Source organism: Sitophilus oryzae, unplaced genomic scaffold (genome assembly GCF_002938485.1).
Source record: "Sitophilus oryzae breed Bouriz unplaced genomic scaffold, Soryzae_2.0 scaffold_1368_pilon_pilon, whole genome shotgun sequence".
NCBI classification, from domain to species: domain Eukaryota; kingdom Metazoa; phylum Arthropoda; class Insecta; order Coleoptera; family Curculionidae; genus Sitophilus; species Sitophilus oryzae.
The window spans coordinates 103,827-127,257 of NW_022146024.1; the positions used below are offsets into that span (position 1 = coordinate 103,827).

The 23,431-nt window shown below is 32.4% G+C and overlaps 1 protein-coding gene across 1 annotated transcript in view; it reads right to left on the minus strand.

Annotated features, from left to right (window-relative positions):
* Positions 1-304: 304 nt before the first annotated feature.
* Positions 305-23,431, minus strand: part of LOC115875305 (peripheral plasma membrane protein CASK) — a 60,568-nt gene continuing 37,441 nt past the window's right edge. Inside the window, exons 7-11 of the mRNA XM_030890724.1 lie at positions 23,234-23,353; positions 22,761-22,883; positions 15,376-15,515; positions 13,188-13,331; positions 305-1,381 (exon numbers count right to left, since the gene is read on the minus strand). Coding sequence (XP_030746584.1) covers positions 1,202-1,381; positions 13,188-13,331; positions 15,376-15,515; positions 22,761-22,883; positions 23,234-23,353 — 707 coding nt within the window. The 3' untranslated portion in view covers positions 305-1,201. The remainder of the gene's footprint in view (positions 1,382-13,187; positions 13,332-15,375; positions 15,516-22,760; positions 22,884-23,233; positions 23,354-23,431) is intronic.

Below are 23,431 nucleotides of genomic sequence, written 5' to 3' on the forward strand. Positions count from 1 at the left end.
GCGCATGCGCATTAAAAGTTGCACGTATTTCCAAAATAATTACAATTTTACACGGTTTATACGGTTTAGTAAGTACAAATTAAACATTGTTATAAAAACCAACTTTTCATTGTCATCATATTGTCATAATCTATGGTCATAATCATATGTCATCTTATTTATATTGTGTAACGACGCTTGTTTTTTGCGTTTTTATTTTAAAAATCGTATTAATTACTCTTTTATCGACCGCTTTTATATAGCCAAGGATGCAAGTGTGTTCAGTGAGAAGTTAATGTTAAGTTTGTGCAATTATATTTCTATTTTTTTTTCGTTGGACTTTCTAAATACTCGTAAAAATGGCTAGAAAGTGTTTAGTGTGTGAAAGTTCTAATAAGGTTCCCGAATTATCTTTTCATAGGCAATAAGTAAAGTATTCAGTTGCTCTTTTATTTATATTAAGCCACATGCATACTTTCTTGTAAGATTTCCTAAGAATATTGATATTCGTACGGAGTGGATAAATTTATTTTTTATATAATTTAATTTTTGAGACAGTGAACATTCAATTTATTGTTCAAATATAAGCATTTTACAAATTAAATTTTTAAAATTAATGTTTAAATATGGCGCGCGGACGATAGGTCCTCGACAAGGATAGATAGAGTAGAAGCACCGCGTATGCAACAAAAAAAGAAGATAAATGGAAGTCGTTAATATGTTTGCGACAGTTTCCATAGTGATTTACTTATCCACGTAAGTCTGTATGATCTAGGATAGTTATATATATATTTTTTAAATGGAACACAACTGACCCCCACAAAGAACAAATGAAGCAGTCCATTTTTTCTCTTTTTAACACGTTTGTATTTATACTTTATCACTGTCTTTATCATCACGTTAAAATCCAGACCACAATTTTATAATAGCCAGGTCTGTATTATGTTTCTACTTTAAAAAATCCAATCCAATGAAATCGGGGCACTGAGACACCTACTAAATATATTAAAATAAAACACTCAACAAAGACTTAACAACAAAAACGTTAAAAATCGTCCCTTTTTCGCCAAAAATTCGAGTTTGTTACATGTTCAACCCTCACACCAGATCATCCTCGTCGTATTCGACAACCAGGGGCGCCCCCGGCTGTCCACTACCACCCCCGGTACTGCCAACGTTAAAAATACTGCAGAGACCCGTAATAGTCCTGGTTCTCCTGCTGTCAGTAGACCCAGGACACGGGGATCCACTGGGGCGTGGTCTGGACGCGGCCGATGGCCGTCTCCAGCGCGGCGATCGTCTCGTCGATGTCGTTGTTGACGATGGTGAGGTCGAAGTAGTGGCCGTAGGCGTGGCGCAGCATTTCCGATTCCTTGGCTAGGCGTTCCAGGCTGCCGTCAAACTGTAAAAGGAAACAGTTAGGTAGAATACCATAGAATACAAGTGAAAAGCAGATAATAAAAAATAAATACATATCCAAAATTATTGCAAACAGTAATATTTTGATTTCAACAGAGAATATTATGACTGATTATACTTTTCAACCTTAGACAAACCATGCGAGTTTGGAATGGTTACATTTTACAACTCCTCTCGAATCTCGGTTATAACTTTTCGAGAAGGTGAAAACTGAGACCCATAAAGCATTTTCACGTAGGATTCAGTGGCGTAACTAGTATAACCCAAACTCATTTTTTTAATTCCCTGACTCTGAATATTATTACTTTTTATTTTATTTGCCTTTTATAAACTTTCTAAAAATACAATACTCTATACTTATTTTTATAAACAAGGTAATGAGGAATTTGGGTATTGGCTACTCCACACTAGTTTCTGTGTGTAAACTTATTGCACAAGTGTATCAAAAATATCAATAGCTCTGATTGACAGCGCGTTATCTAAAGGCTGCATATGTAAATTTTCAGTGCAATTTATTAAGATAACACAATGGAAAGCAATAAAATTATGTGGTTCAAAATAAATAAATTAATACTCTTTTAAACTAGGTTGATTTATGTTAAAAAGTTAAGTAATGCATTTTTACCTTATTTGTCGAAGTATAGAATATATATTTTTGGAAAATCTTTGGTGGAAAACCCATAACAAGGCAAATAAAACAAAAAATAATATACAAGGTGTCTCTGTCTGATTGAAAAAAAAATGGCGCCGGGAGCCCATACTAAAATATGTTAATAAAAAGTTGGTAGGCAGTTCTTTTAGTTTCAATTATCTCAAAAACTGCGACTTTGATTTTGATGCTGTTACAAATTTTGTTGCAAATATTATTCCTAATCTTAAATTGAAAACCGCGTTTCGCTAGCTACTGTAATTTTGGAGTTACGATTTTTTAAAATTTTTAACACCCTCCCATAGCCCCTTCCAACCCCCACCAAAAATTAATGACCAGATTCTCGAGTGCCACAGTATTTTTGTGCCAAATTTGGTTAAAATCGGTTTAGCGGTTTTTGAGTTATCGTGTTACAGACAGACGGACAGACGGACGGACAGACAGACAGACAGACAGACAGACAGACAGACAGACAGACGGACGGACGAACGAACGGACGGACGGACCGACATATGGGCAGACAGACAGACAGACACCATGAAAATATTTTGTATTTAGGTCATTTATGACCCAAATAACTCATTTTGAGTGAAATTAAAAAAACTTTTTTTGACGATATTAATAGCCTACCATACCTGTTGGTATGGTCGGCTAATAAGAAGGTAAATAAGAGTAATATTTCAAAAATGACTGCTAGCGAAAAACTAGTTACGCTACTGAATTTTTCGTGAAAAAAACTCTACGCGACACAGTTTCGTTTAGTTTTAAGATAACCAAGACACGAAGGAGAGGAAAAATGCAACATTTTCAAATTTGACCTGTATTTAAAGAATTAAAGGGGCTAGGATAAACCTGTGTGTAGTATGTTTAGTTTTATAAAAAATAGCATAGTGATGAATCCCTGTAGTGACGTAGGTGCCCGGTGGCGTAGAGGTACAGGCTCTCGTCTACCAATCTCAAGGTTGTGGGTTCGAATCATACACCCGGCATTTCATCAGTCGACTATTTTTAATAAAATAAAAATTGTTTGGGTACCTAGGTCGACTCAGCCTTAAATGAGTAGTTGGGATTCACAATCCTGCGGTAATAATAGGCGGTTGAAGCGTAGTGCTAGCCACATTACCTTCCTTGTATATCGAACGGCTCTAGCATGGCAAGCTGTACCTTGCTACTCCCAAGGCGTTAAACGCTATATACGGGAGCTATTATTATTATTATTATTATTATATGAATCGCTGTAGTTCGTATCTCTACTCATAAACGACAAATCCCATACAGGATACGAAAATGGGGCACACTCCTACCCGGAAATAGTAGAAATATCGATTAGTATTTAAATATCCAGTGTTGGTTTTATTATGCATAGAAAGATAAAAACTGCAGAATAATATTTTTATACGGAAAAGAATTGCGGAACCGATATTTAAATGTGTGGGGCAACTTCCCAATTCTTAACTTTCCAATTCTCAACTTTTCAAGTCTTAGGATTGAGACTAGACCTCAATCCCTGGGTCAAACAAATATAGATGAAATTCCTTCGATGGGTTTTCTTCGCAACTTTGACGAGCGACGCGAATAACTGTTCCAACAAAGGGGGGAGGATCGTTGAATGAATTTATCACCGTCATACCACAGATTATACAGATTATAAACTTTGTTTTTTCTTTATTGTTTTTCGTGGTTCCAATTTTCGGAATCGGGCACTCGTTAGGTTACTAGTTTGCGCACATAGCACGTCCACTTATGGCCTCTAAAATTGTGCACAGCGCCTGACCGGCACAGTTATTAGAGAGGTATCGGAAAACCAAATAGCGTCATGCAGTATTTACGCGTACCTTATCATGGTTACGATATGCGCGAGTCAATTTTTAACGCAACACCCGCTAATAACGTTACCGCCGGACGTAATTTGCGGATCAATTACCCCAAGCGCTATTTCTAAATAACGTTAAAAAATTGTTTAAATGGGCAATAGCGGGTATTTGACAACCGGGGCGAGATCTTTTATTTTAGGTTATGTTTGAATTGTTGTGAATTATTACTTTAGTTTTATTAGGTAATTTGATATTTAAGTAGCTGGGATTAGTTTTAATTAAATAAATATGGCTCAAAATATGGATTCCACCTCTTCCAATATTACAGAACCTATAAAGAGGCTTAAGTTTACAGCAGATGACGACTTAGCCCTTCTAAGAGAATTTGTTGCTTATTGCCCTAAGCCCACTGGCAGACGTTGAACAATAAAGCACTGGAAATAAGCACTTTAGCCCTTTAGTTTTAAAATACCTAGTAAACAAAACAATTTCAAAGTTTTAAATTCAAAGTTAGGTTAAGTTTATATAGCGGACGCGACGCGAACAGAATTCTTTCCGATCCGATAACTATAAATGAAGAGACTTAATACCACCTCATGTAAAGGAAATAACACCTGGCCTTATTAACGTCCATGCACGCTATTCGGTTTAGCGATATCTCTCTATTACGCTGTTTATTGTTATTTTACGCGAGTTTATTTTTACGCACAGGAAATTTTACTCGTTTGCACATCGCCATAAAAAATAATTTTCGTACCACGAATTAGGGACAAGATTTTTATCTGTATACTTATAGAATACCTAATCTGTGGTCATACATTCCCTGAATAGGACTATTTTTATTTGCTTAATACTCTTTTTCTGTTTTTCAGAAGATCCTGAAAATATATGCCAATACCGTCGTTAAATTTTGAAGAAAGAATTATACCGGGCAAAAGTAGCTCACCCCTATAACATTTTTATTTTTTCATAAAAAAACGAATTTGGTATGTTTGTAAATGACATGAATTGGGGGTTGATTGACGTATTCAATTGTTTTTAGTCACTTCCTGTTTCACCGGAAATGACTACAACTTTTGATTTTTAAATGGCATCCTCGATATCTTTCTACTTTATTCAATAGACACTCTGAATAGAATGGCATATCATACTTCAACTTTTGACATTTCGCTTAAAAAAATTGTATTTTAAATTTCAATCGAGAGTGCCATAGTTGTGTTAAAAACACTAATTTTTAATCAAGGAGCCTTGCAAAAATAGATTTTATTGTCTAATATTTTTCGTGTCTTTTGTCCTAGTCGGTTAAAAGATGCTCAAATCGTATTTTTAATCATAAGTCAATTTTTTCAAAAGGAACAAGGGTGGCTCATTAGCACATTTGGAAAAAGCATTTTTTACGAATAGTTTGGTACCGCACACTTGGTATTTCGAGTCGAATTGTCGTTAATGGTGCCATTTAAAAATCAAAATTGTAGTCATTTCCGGTGAAACAGGAAGTGACCGAAAACAATTGAATACGTCAATCGATCCTAATTTATGTCACATACTAAATACTATACTCTGTTTTTTTCTCAGGTAAGATTTCGACAGACGATGACAGAAAAAAAGCAGATGACTTCCATACCAATCCATTTATTTCACTAAAAAAAGTTTCTAATATTTTTTAAGTTAACTATGGATGAGTTTATAAGTAACACGTCATGCGTCGTCTCTTGTTGTTTGTAACCAGTTTTATTGGTTTATTTCAAAAACGACAGATCATATTTCAATATTATTGGTTTGACGCAACGATGAACGACAAACGGACTCCGATGCGTATGAACTCGACTTAAGATTTTTGAGAGTTTTCAAAGTCTTGCCAAATTATAGGTTATAATTTTGTGTCAAATAGAAATGATAAATATTTTGCATTTTGCATTTTGGACTGTGTTGTTAATTGTGTTTCGTGTTTTTTAAAATAAAGTGGAGGAAAACTCGAGGGAAAATTAAGTGTTGGCCCAGACCATAGTTTACAGTTAATATTCGGTGCCCAGAGACCGCCAGAAACACAGTTTACCAGAGACTATGGCCAGAGAGTTGTATTAGCCACAAATAAAGTTGTATACCATCTCGTATATGGTACCAAAAACTGGAGTATCTGTAAAATAACATCACATGATAGGTAAATAATACATTTTAGTACTAGCAGAACAAATTAAGATTAAAGTTAATTAACCAAGATTAGATTTTTTCAGTTTTATGCAGTTTTTTTTTCACAATATTTTGAAGTAATCACTTGTCACTCAAAATTTAAATATGCGTTCCAATTGTACCAACTTATTTCTTTGTAAAATAAAATAAACTACTTTGAAATTAAAATGACAGACACATCTATCACTGCCAAGGATTTTGTCGTTGGACAGACTATACATACCAAATGTTTTTTTTATCTGAAAAAATAAAAAAGTTATAGGGGTGAGCCATTTCTGAGACGCACCCGGTATACTGTGGTCAATCGATCGTATGGTACTTCCTTCCCATGCTTAAGCTGCAGATGTAACCCCCTGAAAAAAACTTTGGCGGCACCCATGCACTCAGTAAAAATCAATATAACCATTCTTTTTTGTTAAATACATTTGAGATCTAACCTACATTATTTTCTCTATTTTATATACTCAACACAGTAAACAAAATTAAAACCAAGTTTGCAATAGAATTTAGCTTCAAAAGAAACTATAAAAAGAGCCCGTATACTTCGTAATATAATACAAATTCACAGAAGTATTCGATTCCTTTGATAATTCGTTTTCTCGCACCCTTAATTTGAACAAACTTCCAATTTACTCCTCTAGGCGTATAGAATTTCTTTGTACTCGGCTCTCTTTCTCGAATTTCTAAGTTTGTAAAAATATCCTATTAAAATTGTATAAAAAGATAAAAAAATTGAGAGAAAATCTATATTTCGATTGTAGATATCTTCTTCTTTACGTGCCGTCTCTTTCGTGAAGGTTGGCGATCACATTGGCAAAATCTTCACGATTCTCGGCTTTCCTTATAAGTTCTTCAAAAGTTAGGTGAGTCCAGTTTCTGATGTTTCTCAACCAAGATAGTTTCTTCCTGCCTCTCTTTCCTTCAATCTTACCCTTAACTATCAATTGTAAGACGTGGTATTTTTCATTTCTCAATATATGCTCTAAGTACGATGTTTTTCTTATTTTTATTATATTGAGCAATTCTCTCTCTCTGCCTATTCTGTTGTAGACTGTGGTATTTGTGATATGGGCTGTCCATGGAATTTTAAGCATTCTTCGATATATCCATGTTTCGAACGATTCGAGGCGATTCATCTCTTGAACTTGCAGTGTCCATGTTTCTGCTCCGTATAATAGGATTGACCAAACATAACACTTAACGAGCCTAGTTCTCAACTCTAGGTCCAATCTGGGGTTCTGGAAGACGTTCTTCATTTTTAAAAATGCATTTCTCGCTTGTTCTATTCTGGTTTTTATTTCCACGTCGTTGTTCAAGGTGTTAACTATCCAGGACCCCAAATATTTGAATTTGTAGACCTGTTCTAAGGTATTGCCCTCTATTTTAATAGGAATTGGAACATTTTGGTTTTTTCCAAATATCATGACTTTAGTTTTAAGAGAATTGATCATCATCCCGTATTTCTTACAGGAGCCTTCAAGTCGTTCCACTAAACTATGGAGACCAGTATCGGCAAATCTAATGTTAATGACTTCGCCGTTGACTTTAATACCGCAATCTGTTGAAGAGAAAGCTTCCCGAAAAAACGCCTCAGAATAAACATTAAATAACGAAGGAGACAGCACACATCCCTGTCTTACTCCTCTCTGTATATTGACTGGATTGGAATTGTCATTTTCAATTTTCATGTGGGCTGTTTGTTGCCAATATATATTTTTCAGAAGTGTTACATCTTTGCTGTCAACTCCCAACTCATACACCATTTCGATAAGTCTCGTATGTTTGACTCTATCGAATGCTTTTTCGAAATATACGAAACACACATACATTGATTTTTGTTGGTCTGTACACTTCTGCGCCATCAATTGTAAACAGAATAAGGCCTCTCGTGTTCCCAATCCACACTTAAACCCAAACTGTTCATAGCCGTTTTCTTGCTCACACTTCTTATAAATTCTGTTATGTATTATTATAAGTAACACTTTGAGTGCGTGACTCATTAAATTAATAAGTCTGTAGTCACTGAGATGTCGAGCTGATGTTTTTTTCGGAAGCGGTACAAAAGTTGAGTGGAGCCAGTCATCAGGTACTTTTCCTCTATCATAGATCTTGTTAAAAAGCCTAGTCAGTATATCTAAGTTCTCTAAAAGCCTAGTCAGTATATCTACGTGATATAAAGTTAGTATTCTTTTGTGTTGCTGCAACTTCTGTTGTTACGCAGAATAATATATAACGGATATAACAGAAGTAAACACGATTTTGAGAACAAAAACAAGATAAACTTGCGACAAAAAATTGGAAATTCTGACAAGATAAACTTGAGAAAATTGTCCACACCGCAAGGACAAAAGTACAACAAAGTCAAAAAAGTTTAGTTGTTGAGAATGAGTTTTATTAACCATGTGTGATTTCACTGGTATCCTACTATTGGTAGCACAAGCTATCCACACTGCGCCGACAACTTGTCGTAAAATATACGAACAAAACATAGACACTTTGATCTTTATCGACTCGAGACGGGATATTGAAAAGTCTCCGAAATTTGAAACAAAACAAAAATGAGACAAAAATGTCGCAGAAATGTATTGGATTTGTCGTAATTTGGTCGTTAAACATGAATGTTTCTGTCTTGTCGTTGTTTTGTCTGCTTGGTCTGGACCCGACATTAGATATTTGGTATGTGCATTCAGCATACGCCGACCTTTAAAAAACTATTTACGACTTCCATGTAAAATTTACAGGGAAGTCAATATTTGGACAGTTCAAAATTTGCATGGGATTTTCTATATTTCTAACAATGTTGAACAACCCGATATAAAAAAGGAGAACTGTCGACTTAATATACAGGGTGGCCCATCGAAAACGTTCCGCAAGGCATAACGGCCAGGGTAATTTTTTATAGAAAGTTCAAAAACACGTCAATTTTGTTTGTGAGGGGGACAACTTTTGCGCCAAAAATGATTGCAAAATCTTCAACCCTCTAAGCGGGGATGTCATCCCCCAATTTTTTTCATATGGGAAGGGGGGTCAAGTGGTACCGCAATGAAAAGGGCTTTCTATGCTCTATACTTTCCGGCTTCGTTTTTGAAAATCGGTCGAGTCATTGAGAAAATATGAAGGATTGAAATTTGAAAAGTTTATTTAAACATTTATCAGAGTATATGATAAGGATAAATTCCTTCGACCAATTTGCTGTTTTTTCTTATTATTTCTAGATGTTTACGCATTTTTGCACTTGCCACAAGGTTGAACGACCAGATGCGGTAATTGCTAGATAGCTGTTATGCGTTAAAGTTATATCGGTAAATTTTTTAACAATTATTATGGTATACTCACTTGCAGAAAAAGTGGAAATAATCGAACTTTATTTTAAAAATAATGAATGTGGCAATCAGGTTGCGCAGGCAATGAACGCCATCCTGACAACCACCTTTATTGCAAAATTGTTCGCGAGTTAGCAGCAAAATTTCGCGAAACTGGTTCCGTTATGAATAAAAAGAGGCAGAGGGAAAGTTCCGTAGTAAATGAAGCTATGGAGGTATTCGTATTGGGCCAAGTTGCCATGGATAGTACGCTGAGTACAAGAAAATTAGCCAATGAGACCGGCGTGAATCGTACAAGTGTCCAAAGGATATTAAAAAAAGCAAGTTCCACCCGTACAAAATTCAATTGGTACAAGAACTCAACGAAGACGATTTTGATCGTCGCTTGCAATTTTGTGAAACTATGAGTGAACAAGTGCGAATGATAATAATTTCCTATTTAATGTGTGTTTTTTGGATCAGTGTACTTTCTTTTTGAACGGTGTAGTTAATCGGCACAACTGTTGGTACTGGGCTGAAGACAACCCCAGGGTTTTTCACGAGATGCACACACAAAATCCTCAGAAATTGAACGTGTGGGCTGGTATTTTTGAAAATTCTATTGTGGGGGTCAGTTTAACGATATTGAGAAGATCTTCAACGCACAAGTCACAGAGCAGCTATCTATCAACTACCGCACCTGATCGTTCAACCTTGTGGCAACTGAAAAAATGCGTAAACATCTAGAAATAACAAGAAAAAACCTCAAATTGGTGGAAGGAATTTATCCTTATCATTTACTCTGATAAATGTTTAAATCAACTTTTCAAATTTCAATCCTTTATATTTCCTCAATGACTCTACCGATTTTCAAAAACGAGGCAGGGAAATATAGAGAATAGAAAGCTCTTTTCATTGCGGCGCCACTTGACCCCCCTTCCCATTTGAAAAAAGTTGGGGGATGACACTCCCGCTCAGAGGGTTGAAGATTTCGCAATAATTTTTGGGGCAAAAGTTTTGAAAAAAAGAATACCCTAGCCGTTATGCCTTGCGGAACGTTTTCGATGGGCCACCCTGTACAATTACTATACAGGATGGCGCACTCATTCGCCTCAGTTGATTATACGACAACGGAAAGATGAAACAAAATATTTTATGGGTATATGTGGGGATGCAATGTGCACAATTTAAAATTATTTTGAAATATACAGGGTGTTTCAGTACTAAGATCCATACCAAAGTTTTATTTTTTCTTATGGAACACCCGGTATTTTATTTCATTTTTGGATTCTTGGGCCCAAAAAAAGGTATTTATTATAAGGGTTAAATATGTTTAAAATCTTTGGTTTTTGAGATATTTAAAGTTAATTAGATTACTTTTCAGAATTAATTATTGTGCTGAGTTTAAAGGTTGAGTAATAAACTATACTGAAAAATTTTATTGCTGCCTTAAATTTATACAGGAGTACCAAAAATTGTTGATCTATTTTAAAAATTTATTTTGCATAAAAACTTTATTTCAAATGCAACATCCTGTATTTTTTAAAATAAATGCTCTTTCAAGCTATACTAGGGTTTCCTATACCTATCTAGTTCAGATTTTGAATAAAACCCGATTTTTCAATAAAATGACAATCAAGATGGCTGGTGTCGCCATGGCAATTTTCTAGTGACAGTTAGTAACTATTTTCAAAATCGACATTAGTTTATGAACATTATTATTTAAATTTATAATTGAATTTTAAAGTTATAAGTTATTTTAAGTTTACTTGAATTTACCCACAATAGTTTAATAAGTAAGTATTCATTATTTTATCAAGAAAAATAAAGCAGTATCTGCTGGCGGAATGAATAGATATGTTACTAGTGATTTTATTTTGTCAGGAAAATTGCTCCTTAGCATCAATGGCTTATGCTCAAAGATATCCAAATAGGAATTATTCCTGATAAGCGTTCCTTTGAAAAACTACTTGTCCTATTTTGCAGAGCTGGTAGTTGTGGTTTATAAAAAACCTATTAGGCAGAAACCTATCGTTGGAAGTAAAGAAAATGAATTTTCCGTAATTGGCTCTTTTATAGAAAATCCATATTATATCTCAAGTCATCGTAAAATAAATCAAAGAACTACTTCTTCGTTGTTCTTGATAGAATAATAAATATGTTCATATTTAATAAATATTTATTAAATTATTATAGGTAAATTCAATAAAAGTAAACTGGCTATAAAATTAAATAAAGCCCATGAATTAATTTCGATTTTGAAAATAGCTACTGTCACTACCTTTGAATAAGAAGACTAAGGAAGGAGCATATCAAAAATCTTAGGTAGACCGCGATGGGCCTCAAATATGGCCGACTTAAATTCCGGTTTATCAGTGTCGTTCTAATTTTATTTAAAAAATGTAAAACTATGATGTGGGGTAGACGTGGGGTAGACTCAATAATTTGTTGTTTTATTTTACGTTGTAAATAAATGTTGGTAGTTATTAAAATTGTTATAAAAATATATAATTCTAATAAAAATAGATAAGTTATAATAAGTATTTATTAACACAAACATCCGATACGCTACTGAAGCAGGTAAGTCAAATTAACGTATCTAAATTCTTTGACATCTAATCTTTGACAAGTAATAAATAAAAGCAAGTAATAAATAAAAGCATAAATAAATGCAAGAAAAATATATAATTTAATTAATTTAAGTGAATTTCATAAATGATCGGTTTACTACACGTATGTATATTATATAGTCACTTAGTAGCGAACAGTTGTTCCATTATTTCACTCAGTTTTTGCCGAGATCTACCGCACGCTACACTACCAACTATTTTAGAGTCTTTTTCGATAAATCGCGATAGTATCACTGTTAATTTAAGTTCTGCCACAATTTCCATCTAGATTTACTACCTTTATACAACTATCAGTAGTAGAATAAATAATAAATAACATAAAATAAGCTCCGTAAAGACTGACAAATCCACAAAATTTCAAATCAAATTCAAATGTGTCAAATGAATCGTCAAACAGAACTGTCAAGGATCCCCACCCTAGAGAGCTTTTATGGTGGCTTTTCCGCCCACCATGCATGAATACATGGATAGCATTATGCTCCTTCCTTAGTCTTCTTATTCAAAGGTCACTACAAACTTGCCATGACGACACCAGCCCTCTTGGTTGACATTTTATTGAAAAATTGCTCTTTATTTAAAATTTGAGATAGGTATAGGAAATCCTAATATAGTTTGAAACAGATATTGAATCTGCTTCGATTTATGTTAAAAAATACAGGGTGCATTTGAAATAACGAAGTTTTTATGTAAAATAAACATTTAAAATAGACCAGCATTTTTTTGCAGCAATCAAATTTTTCAGTAAAGTTTATTTCTCTGGCTTATAAGTCGGCACAAGAATTAATTCTGAAAAGTAATGTACAGGGTGTTGACAATTTTTTTTATTATAGTATGCATAATTTAAATATCTTTAAATATCTCAAAAACCAAAGCTTCTAAACATATTGAACCCTTATAATAAATGCCTTATTTTGTGTCGAAGGATCCAAATATGAAATAAAATACCAGGTGTTCTATAAGAAAAAATATAACTTTGATGTGGATCTTAGTTCTGACATACCCTATACATTTCAAAATAATTTTAAATTATGCGCACCCTGTATTTTTTTAAAATTTAAACATGTCGAATACAAAGGACAATATTTTGTAAAAACCATCAGCAACTTCAAGAAATATCGCTGATACAATCTCTCTGAGATCTCAAAAACGGAACGAATATTCTTCTTTAAAACCTCAACACAAAAACACGAAAAAATCTACTCACGTCTGCGATATTTTGCAGCACCGGCGCCGCGATAAAAACGACGTAAGGGGCGAACTCAGCTGTTCTGAGCACCTTCAGGGCCTGCGGCTCCACGTCCAAGATGGCCATCTTGCCCTCCTGGTGGATCTTTCTTATCGTATCCAGCTGTGGAATAAGAAAACAGAACGTTCTTAATATTTAAAGAGAATTTTCTCGTTTTTATCAAATCGAGATTAGAAAATGTAATATAGTTACTGTTATTCGTATACAGAGGATTGTTCACATAACCCGTTCATTAAAAGTATCAAATTTAAATGAAACCGGTATTAAGTAGCTAATAATTTTATGATTTTAAACAGAAATCATAAAATTGTCAGCCGTGTAAAATAAATATAAGCACCAATAATTTTTATATACTCCAGTTTTTTAAATATTCTCAATTTTATATCATAAATGATATCTATGTACAGAACACTTGCAAATTATACATTTTTCGAAAGCCTGGATATGCAAAGTGGAAATAATTTTCTTGCAGTTTTACGTACATAAATAGTTTATAAAGGGTTGTTCACCACATACTACACGGAGTATTGCTGTTAAACGATTAGATTTTTTACAAATTGTAAGTCTTGGGTACATTGAAGAACTATTAGAGCTACAATTTAAAAATAATTTACAGGATGCAGATTTACAAGATACAGAGTATCCCAAATAAGTAAAATGATTAGGGTTTATCACACTTAAACCTTACCGTTTTTGAAATATTTATATACAGAAGTCCAAAAATTTATATTAAATAATTACTAGTTTTAAAAGGCAATAACTTGTTCAATTTAAATGGAACATCCTACATATTTTACGTAAATTAGATGAACAATTTATTTATCAAATTGTATTATACCATTTTTTACCTATCTCTTCAAGTTTTCGTAGAAAATGCATTTACTTATAATTTAAACCTCATTTATCACTATACCCATGGAATATTGACATTTTAGATTTTTTTAAAGCAACATAGGTATGTACAAAATGGACAGGTGGTAAAAATAATAATATTGCACAAATTTTTACAAAAAGAAAACTATTTAAATCTTTGTAAAAGAGTATAGCTGCCAATTAAACAAACCACCATTATTTCCGCCCAAAAATTAGTTAATTACATACTTAATAGTTTTAATTAATACATTATTCTATTTTGTTGTTATAAATAAGCATTCGTTAAAAAATGAAATCAATTATTATTAATCAACGTAAACAGTCAATTAATACATTTCAACACTGGGATCATATTAATTGGTCCTCTTTAACAAAAAATATTTAAACAGTTTTATTTTTATTTTTTAATGAAATAAGAGAAGTATAACGACAATAGTACCTGTACTCTTTGAAAATTAATTACATCTTAAAAATTAAAAATAATCTAAAATGTCAATATTCCATGGGTATAATGAAAATGAGGTCTAGATTATAAGAAAATGCATTTTCTACGAAAACTTGAAGAGATAGGTAAGAAGTGGTATAATACAATTTGACAGACAATTAAATTGTGCATCTGATTCTCCTAAAATATACAGGGTGTTCCATTTAAATTAAACAAGTTATTGCCGTTTAAAGCTAGTAATTATTTAATTTAATATTTATCAGTAAATATTTAGTATTAAAAATGTTGATACCCTTGGAGAAATGAAGCCTTAAAATTTTTACTGGAATTTCATATAATTGAAAATATTTCAAAAAACGCTAAGATTTAAGTTTGATAAACCTGAATTAAATTTACCTTTATTTCAGTCGTAGAATATAAAAATAGAATAATAAACAGGGTGTTCCATTTAAAAAATACAACTATAATATTTTTTACTTATTTGGGACACTCTGTATCTCGTAAGATTACTTTTAAATTGTAGCTCTAATAGTCGAACCTAAAACTTACAATTTGTAAAAATCTAATCGTTTAGCTACAATACTCCGTGTCGTATGTGGTGAACAACCCTGTATAATTCTTGCCGTGAACTGGGGCTATGAAAAATTTACCCCACGCTGTGTTTTTCTTTTTTTCGGGCAAATCGGGGAAATTTCGGACAACTTTCGGGTATAATAAAGTAAAAAATCGATAGAAAAAAATACCTAATAAAAAATAAATTGAATATAATAAAAATAAGTTTTCTATATTTATTATTACTAGTATTTTCTTTTGGTGTGGTTGTATTACCTTGGTGCCGTACATGGCGTCCTCATGAGTACCGTATTCGAGGTACTCATTGGCCGAAATGTCAGTCATCATTTCGTCATGAGTGACGAAAAAATAGTTACGTCCATTTTCCTCGTCAGCTCTAGGCTGCCTCGTTGTATCTATAAAAAAAACACTGTTAATAGATTTTAAATACTAAACGCTTCTCTAGAGTAATATTCTTTAAAATAGATCACCAGAAATTAGAGTTAAGGAACAGTTACACTAATACACAATATAGAGAAAGATAAAAAAATCAAGAATAGTACACCATGTTTGATAAAATCAACAGGGCATTTAGTGGTTCGAGGTTGAGAGTTATTTACAGAAAACCACACTAGAACAAACTAAAATCTAAAAGGCTTTTTTATTCAAAACAATACTGTTTTTAGCAAACAAAGCACTGAAGTAACAACAACTTGGAAAACTTCTCTAAAGAAACTCAATAGAGTTCTCGTGGCACAATCTAACTGATGAACCAATTATTCACCGTTGAATATTTACAATTCATTTATAAACTGTGCTCCATTATAACTAGTTATGTTTACAAAAACAGAAAAAGGAACATGTTTTCAGTTTCGAAAACAATCTCCAAATTCACCAAATGTACTGAAACCGCATCTTTTGTTTTAAAAATGTTATCTGAAGTTTCTACCAAATGAACAGTTTTCACCATGCCTTTTTCTCTTGATTATTAATTTATTACATAGATTTTTGATACTCCAATGCATTGAGTGTGAAAATCCAAGATGAAAGAGACCACGGTATTGGAAGAGTTCATTTTTAAAACGACGATTAGATCATGAAACTGGTAAAACCATAAATATCTCCACAAATTACGACAAAAAGAAAAAGAAAACTAAGATCATTTTTTCATAATTTTATAAGAATGTCCTCAAAAGCAAAATAAAACACTAAATCACCACAATACACCAAAACACTTTTACTTTTACACTGGACGCGCGTTTCAGCAGATGATTAAAACTACTCAGTTTTAATTATCTGCTGATGAGTAAAAGTGCATTGTAAAAGTAAGCGTTTTGGTGTATTGGTGTTTTATTTTGCTAAGGTTCCAACCCCCAACTATAATCAAAGAATGTCCTGTAATAAATTTGAAAATCGAGATTTGGTCTGTTAGTATATGACATAAATGAGGATTGATCGACGTATTCAATTATTTTTGGCCACTTCCTCTTTCAAGGGAACTGACTACAACTTTTGATTTTTAAATGGCACCCTCAGTATTCTTTTACTTCATTCAATAGAAAATGACACTCTGAATAGAATGACATATCATATGGTAACTTTTGACATTTTCGCTTAAAAAATCGTATTTTAAATTTCAATCTAGAATGTCATGGCTGTGTTAAAAACACTAATTTTTAATCAATATGCCTTGGAAAAATAGAATGGATCATCCAAAGACATCTAAATAAAGGGAGACAAAATAATTTACATTTTATCGCGATCACGAACCGTGTTCCGCAAAAATCGATGATAACAGATTTACGCGGTATGTGATAGAATACGGTTCGAGTTCCAAATGTTATTATTGTTATTAATGTTTTTTGGGTATCTATAGAAACGTTAAACTAAATATTTGTATAGGTATAAAACTTTAATTAATATACATAGATTGTGCCAGGATTATAATACCATTGAAATTATTTTTAGTTTTCTAATTACATTATATTAGGGAAATTACAATGACAACTAGCGGCATCGTTGTGGATTCATCTTTACTAAGAAATTGTCGAAATCTGTAGGAATTACGCTGACATTTGACGTTTTCATTTGTTTTCATTCAACTGATATTTGACAGCGCGCGGTTTTGAGTTTTCTGCGGTAGTTGAAAGTTTTTGTAGCTTTTGAACAACTTTCTAATAATTATTAGTGTTTATTGCAAAGAAAACTATTTAACGTAGTTTTTAACTATCTACGATGGTTTGCCAGTGCATAGTTTGTAAAAAGGTGGACTATTCTAACCCGGAATTGATATTTCGACGGTAAGTGTCATTACGTTTTTTTTACCTTTAGCCAGCTTACATTAGCGTATTTAGACACTTTTAGTTATAAGTAGATTATTACAAAAATCAGGGGCGGCTCGTAGCACTGGAAGATGGTGAGGCACATTAGAAGAGAATTTTTATTAGTATGTATATAGGGTGGCCATTAGTACGAGGAAGTCCAATATCGTCGTAGTTGACAAATATATGAAAAAAAAGTTCTATATAAAAAAGTGCATATCCTAAAAAAATATTTTCTTTAAAATTGCAATCGCATTACCATTTTTCTGTACAGAATTGGGCTCAACATAAAATTCAGCATACATCACACTATTGATTTATTTGAAGCACTATATATGCGGGATTTCCATGATAATTCATATTTCAAAAATTTAATTTTTTAGAAAGTGGTAAAAACCTGGTGTGAATTTAACTTATTGATATATTATTATTGCTTAAGTATGTACTATATAGCGAGGTATGTAGGACAAAAGAAGAAATCCTAGAATTATTTTATACAGGGATTTTTTTATGGCACGGCCAACATTGCAATATTATAATGCTATATCTCAATTTGTTTAAATGCAATACACACTGTATATTATTTTTAGTATTTTAGATACCTACAGACTTAAAAAGCGCACATTTTTTTATTTAAAATATTTATAAATTTTTAGCAGTTGCGGAAATAGCCCTATGTAATATAATTCGCAGTATTATACCTATTACATAGGGCTATTGCAACAGTAAATTTTTATCAAAGCGACCTCAGGATATTTTGTCTTGTATTTTAATCTGTATGGTAAAATTTTATTTTTCCACCCATCCTATAAAAATAAAACAAAATGAAATCTGAAACAGGTTGCTTTACTTTTTGACTTACACAATTTATCTAGAAATGATTCTAAAAACTTTACCTGGGGAAGTCCTCTGATGATGCATGGTCCCTCTAAATCATCATATCAATCAACAAGTCACTGCCCACTTTTTAGGTATTTACTTAATACGTAATACCTAATCAGTAAGACGAGTAATTAAACATGCAATTCACATTAAAAAACGTATATATTAATCAGTTAAGAGACAAAACAGTGCAATAACCGGCAGAGTTAATTCAAACTCTGATTCAAACTAATCCAAATTCCCAAATAATGGAATTCTGCATTTTCAGTCTGTCGCCTAAAATCTCTCGGGCTGATCGGGAAGTGATACATATTTTTAACGAACGGCTTTTAAGGTTTAAATTTACATTTGAGGCTCGCCTCAATACAGTCTTTTTACGCGCCACTACTCCATACATTTTATCTCTGTTCAACTAAAGGTTTTGCCTATGCTTTTTCTTTTCAGTCTATATATTTAAGATTCCAGTGAACGCTGTCGCTCCGTCAGTGCGATATACCACAATACGCTAGACAAGGAAAGGCGAGAGGCAAACCTCTGCACATATACTTCTTAAAGAACAAATGAGATGGATATACATCGTCGAGTACGTCGAGTTTGTCGCATATGGGAAAGGAAGCGCATTTAAAGGAATACCATCGACGTAATTTATTGTAGAATGACGGATAAAAAATACAATTATTATTGATGCAAATAGGGAAAAAAATATAAAATTGTGATTAAAGATGGTATCGATTAATACGTGTAATTTTTCAAATGTATTGGTGAGGCACTGCCTCATAGGACAAGCCGCCCCTGACAAAAATACGTATATTTTCTTATTTGTTGGCGCTTTCGATTGTGAAATTAATTACACTCAATAACAGGCAAAACTAGTTATAATGGAAAATTGGTCTGAGGCAATCCCAATCAATTTTTGATAAAATTCATCAATTTTTAATAAAAAAACATCACGCCACCGTTACGCCACTGATAGAGCCAAATGACAGAAAGATAGACGAAACTCAACCGTGTTGTCATATTTATGTACCCATCTCTTTTTAACTCTCATAAAAGTGTCAAACCATATATGATTCTAAAAAATTGAGTTTTATGAATGGAGTGTTCTGTCTACCTATTTAGATGTCTTTGGGATCATCTATTGTTATTAATTTGGTACCATAGGTACACTTGGTATTTCGAGTAAAATTGTCGTTATGAACCAATTAAACCATAACAATAAACAATTAAACCATATGCGAAAAAAATGTTAAAAGTTGATAATATATGATATTTTTATTCCTTTTTCTATTGAATAAAGTAATAAAAATACATCAAAAAATACCGAAGGTACATTAAAAAATCAAAAGTTGTAGTTATTTACGGTGAAACAGAATTGAATACAAATCAATTGAATAAGTCCATCAATCCTCATTTATATCCATCAATCCTCATTTATCATCTATTGTTATTAATTTGGTACCATAGGTACACTTGGTATTTCGAGTAAAATTGTCGTTATGAACCAATTAAACCATAACAATAAACAATTAAACCATATGCGAAAAAAATGTTAAAAGTTGATAATATATGATATTTTTATTCCTTTTTCTATTCAATAAAGTAATAAAAATACATCAAAAAATACCGAAGGTTCATTAAAAAATCAAAAGTTGTAGTTATTTACGGTGAAACAGAATTGAATACAAATCAATTGAATAAGTCCATCAATCCTCATTTATGTCATATACTAACGTACCAAATCTGTTTTTTATCAGAAAAAAAAATAAAAAAGTTATAGGGGTTTTTTATCAGAAAAAATATATATTATATAATTTTCTCGATAAATAAATAATATCACAGAAAAAATTCAATCGCAGTTTACTATAAAATGCTTCAATAGACCTCCTAAAAATTTAAAATCGCAGATAGAAATCACGGTTCCAGTTTATAAAATCACAATCGCAGCAAAATCTCAAGTCGCAGCAAGTTCGTTGCCTAAGCCCACGGCCACACAGAAAGCGTTTTTGGCGTTTTGCGTTTTTTGCGTCTCAAGCGCTTTTTGCGATTTTACCGTTTTAAGCGCTTTTTTCGATTTGTGTCCATTAAAAACACGCAAAAGACGCGGCAGGTCTGCAGTTTCTATCAAGATGTCAATTAGTAACGTCACAAGCTCGTGGATTCCCGGCCCGTCCAACAATCAATCCTGTGAGAAAGAGATAGGCGAGATCGGCGCCGTTAGCGTTGAAGAGACGAAGATAAAAGATGCTGGGATTGAATTGTGGACGGGCCGGGGCATATATTCGGAGACAAATACAATCTACTGCTAGTACCAGTGGTGTGTGTAAAAATAATAATAATTGTTTGTCATTTATTTTACGAATTTTTGTTTATATGTGTATATTTTTTTTATGTTGTAGTGTTGTGGTTAGTACTTGTTATAATTATAATATAATATAATAAATAATGATTATTACATAATATAATAGTAAATATTTCTAGTTGCTAATGCAATTTTAGAACATGATTTATGAAACTTTTTGGAGTGAAACTTCTTTATGCGCGCTGGGAGTAAAAATTCAAAGCCGTGACATACGAGCTAGTGAGACGGCCCTGACACACGAGCTCGTTGTAACGAAACGTGTTAACGGCTTAGAAATACGTAGTGACGCGATGTGTATTTGTGAGCAGTCCACGAGTTTATCAAAAATATTGATATTTGAATATAGATTTTGTAAAAGTGAATCAAATTATTACGTGTAAAAAAATATGTTACACGTAAAAAACTACTTTTTACGCTTATAAAACTATTTGTTACTGATAGAAAACTATTTCTTACGCGTATAAAACTATTCGTTACCGGTAGAAAACTATTTTTTACGTTTATAAAACTATTTGTTACGTGTAAAAATCTATTTGTTACACGTAAAAAACTATTTTTTACGCGTCAAAAAATGATTGTTTCTGGTAGAAAACCTTTCTTACACAAAAAAATATTTTTTACGTGTAAAAAACTATTTGTTACAGTTAAAAAATTATTCTTTACGCGTCAAAAACTTATTGTTTCTGGTAAAAAAACCTTTTGTTCCGCAAAAAAAATATGTTTTACGTGTAAGAAACTATTTGTTACACGTAAAAAACTAATTTTTACGCGTCAAAAACTTATTATTTCTAGTAAAAGCCTCTTTTACCCAAAAATATATTTTTACGTGTAAAAAAACTATTTGTTACTGTTAAAAAAACTTTTACGCAGAAAAAAAACACTTTTTACACATAAAAAAACTATTTTTTAAGCGTAAAAAAATATTCCTTTAATTTATTACTTTTTCAACATTTGAAACTACACTTTTTCAAACATTTCCTTCAAATTTTTGAATTTAATAGAATCTTCCTAAACAGTAGATGTTCTTTATAAAAATATTTTTAGATAATACCCTAAAATGAAAAAAAAATGCATACTATTTAATTTATTTTTATTGTATTATTAAATATAACGTCCGCCTATGACGGGGTCTCATCTTAGAAAACGCTAAAGACGCTACAGAAAACAAATTGATTTGTTTTCATTTGTGTTTTTTGCGAGACACGCCGAACGTTACACGCTTTTGGTATGGCCACTCCTATATAATTCGGTTATTTTGTTTTAGTCACTAAAGACGCTTCACGCTAAAAACGCAACAAACGCTTTCTGTGTGGCCGTGGGCTAAATCGCCAGTAAAATAAATCGCAATCGTATTTTCCTATGACAGCCAATCGCAGGTTAAGATTGCAATTTTAAAATTTTCTAAAAAAAAATAATAATAAAAAAATCATAGAGGTGAGTCATCTTAAAAAATATTTTTTTAGATTTTTTAAGAATTGGATAAAGAATTAGATAATAATTGAGAACCGTAGAAAAAGTAGGTACGTGTAGTTGCCGCAGTTTGCAGCATACATATATAAAATTTAAAGAACTATGTGTTGCAGATGTTAAAAAACTTAAAAACTAAACAACTGATTATTATTAACTCTTTTGAACTGTTATAGATACATACACAGATATAAATACATACACAGACAATTATATACCTCTAGTACAATATCTCAACATTAAAATCGCAATCGCAAGTTACAGTCCGTTGCGATTTAAAAATCGCAATCGCAGTTTTGCTCATCTCTAGTATTCAGCATAGGCAAACCTCTAAAAATCTATTTACGATTTAGCTGCAAAATTAATAGGGGAGCCAATATTTGCACAGTTCAAAATTTGCAGTTCAATATATTGGTATAATATAAACTTTAATTCGGATATCCTGAGTTATAGTCGTTAAAACCAGCCAAATATAACTACAAAATTTAATAACGACAATTCAAGTCCGAGATACCAGTTTAACTTAGGTAAATTTATGATCAGTAAAATTTATAATCCACTAAAGCTAAATAATTCAGTAAAATAATTTTATTTACTGAATTTTATAACTTATTTATTCTTACTATACTTACGTGGAATAGGATAGGCATATTGATCCGGATGTTTAGCTATGAGCGTATTTTTTATGTGTCTCCTTCCAACGCCGTGAGCACCGAGTAACACTAGTGTTTTTCTTTGGAAAGCGGGATCAGTCACTGTAAAAATAATTAATTATTAATTTAATTAAATATTTTAATATCTCTGAAACTATCGAAATATATTTACTCAATTCTTAGGATTATATAGAGTGATCTGAAAGGAGGCCAAAAATGCAATAATATATAGCGCGTTCCAATTAAAAAAATCATCCCAATCTACTCGGACTTTTTTGAGCCACCCTATAGAAGTTAAAATATTTTCCTGAAATACATCCTAGTACATACTTTACGTTTGCGCTTAAACAAAATTCCCAAGTTTTTTTATTCTACGAGCTACATATGCCCGACGCACTATTGCCGGACCCAGAGATTAATCATTTAATAATCTTTTTGTTACGAGTACTTACTAGGTAATTTAACAACTTCTTCGTAGGTAACTAAATCTAATTGGTCGAAAACTGCGTTGTGTTTAGCCAGATACTTGTCCTTGTACTGCTTCTTCTTTCTTCCAAAAATTGAGCAATTGACTGAAAAAGAAGAAAGAAAAACTTTGAAGCTATCTCTCATGACTCCGTTATACATATTTTCTGTTTCCTTTTTGTAAC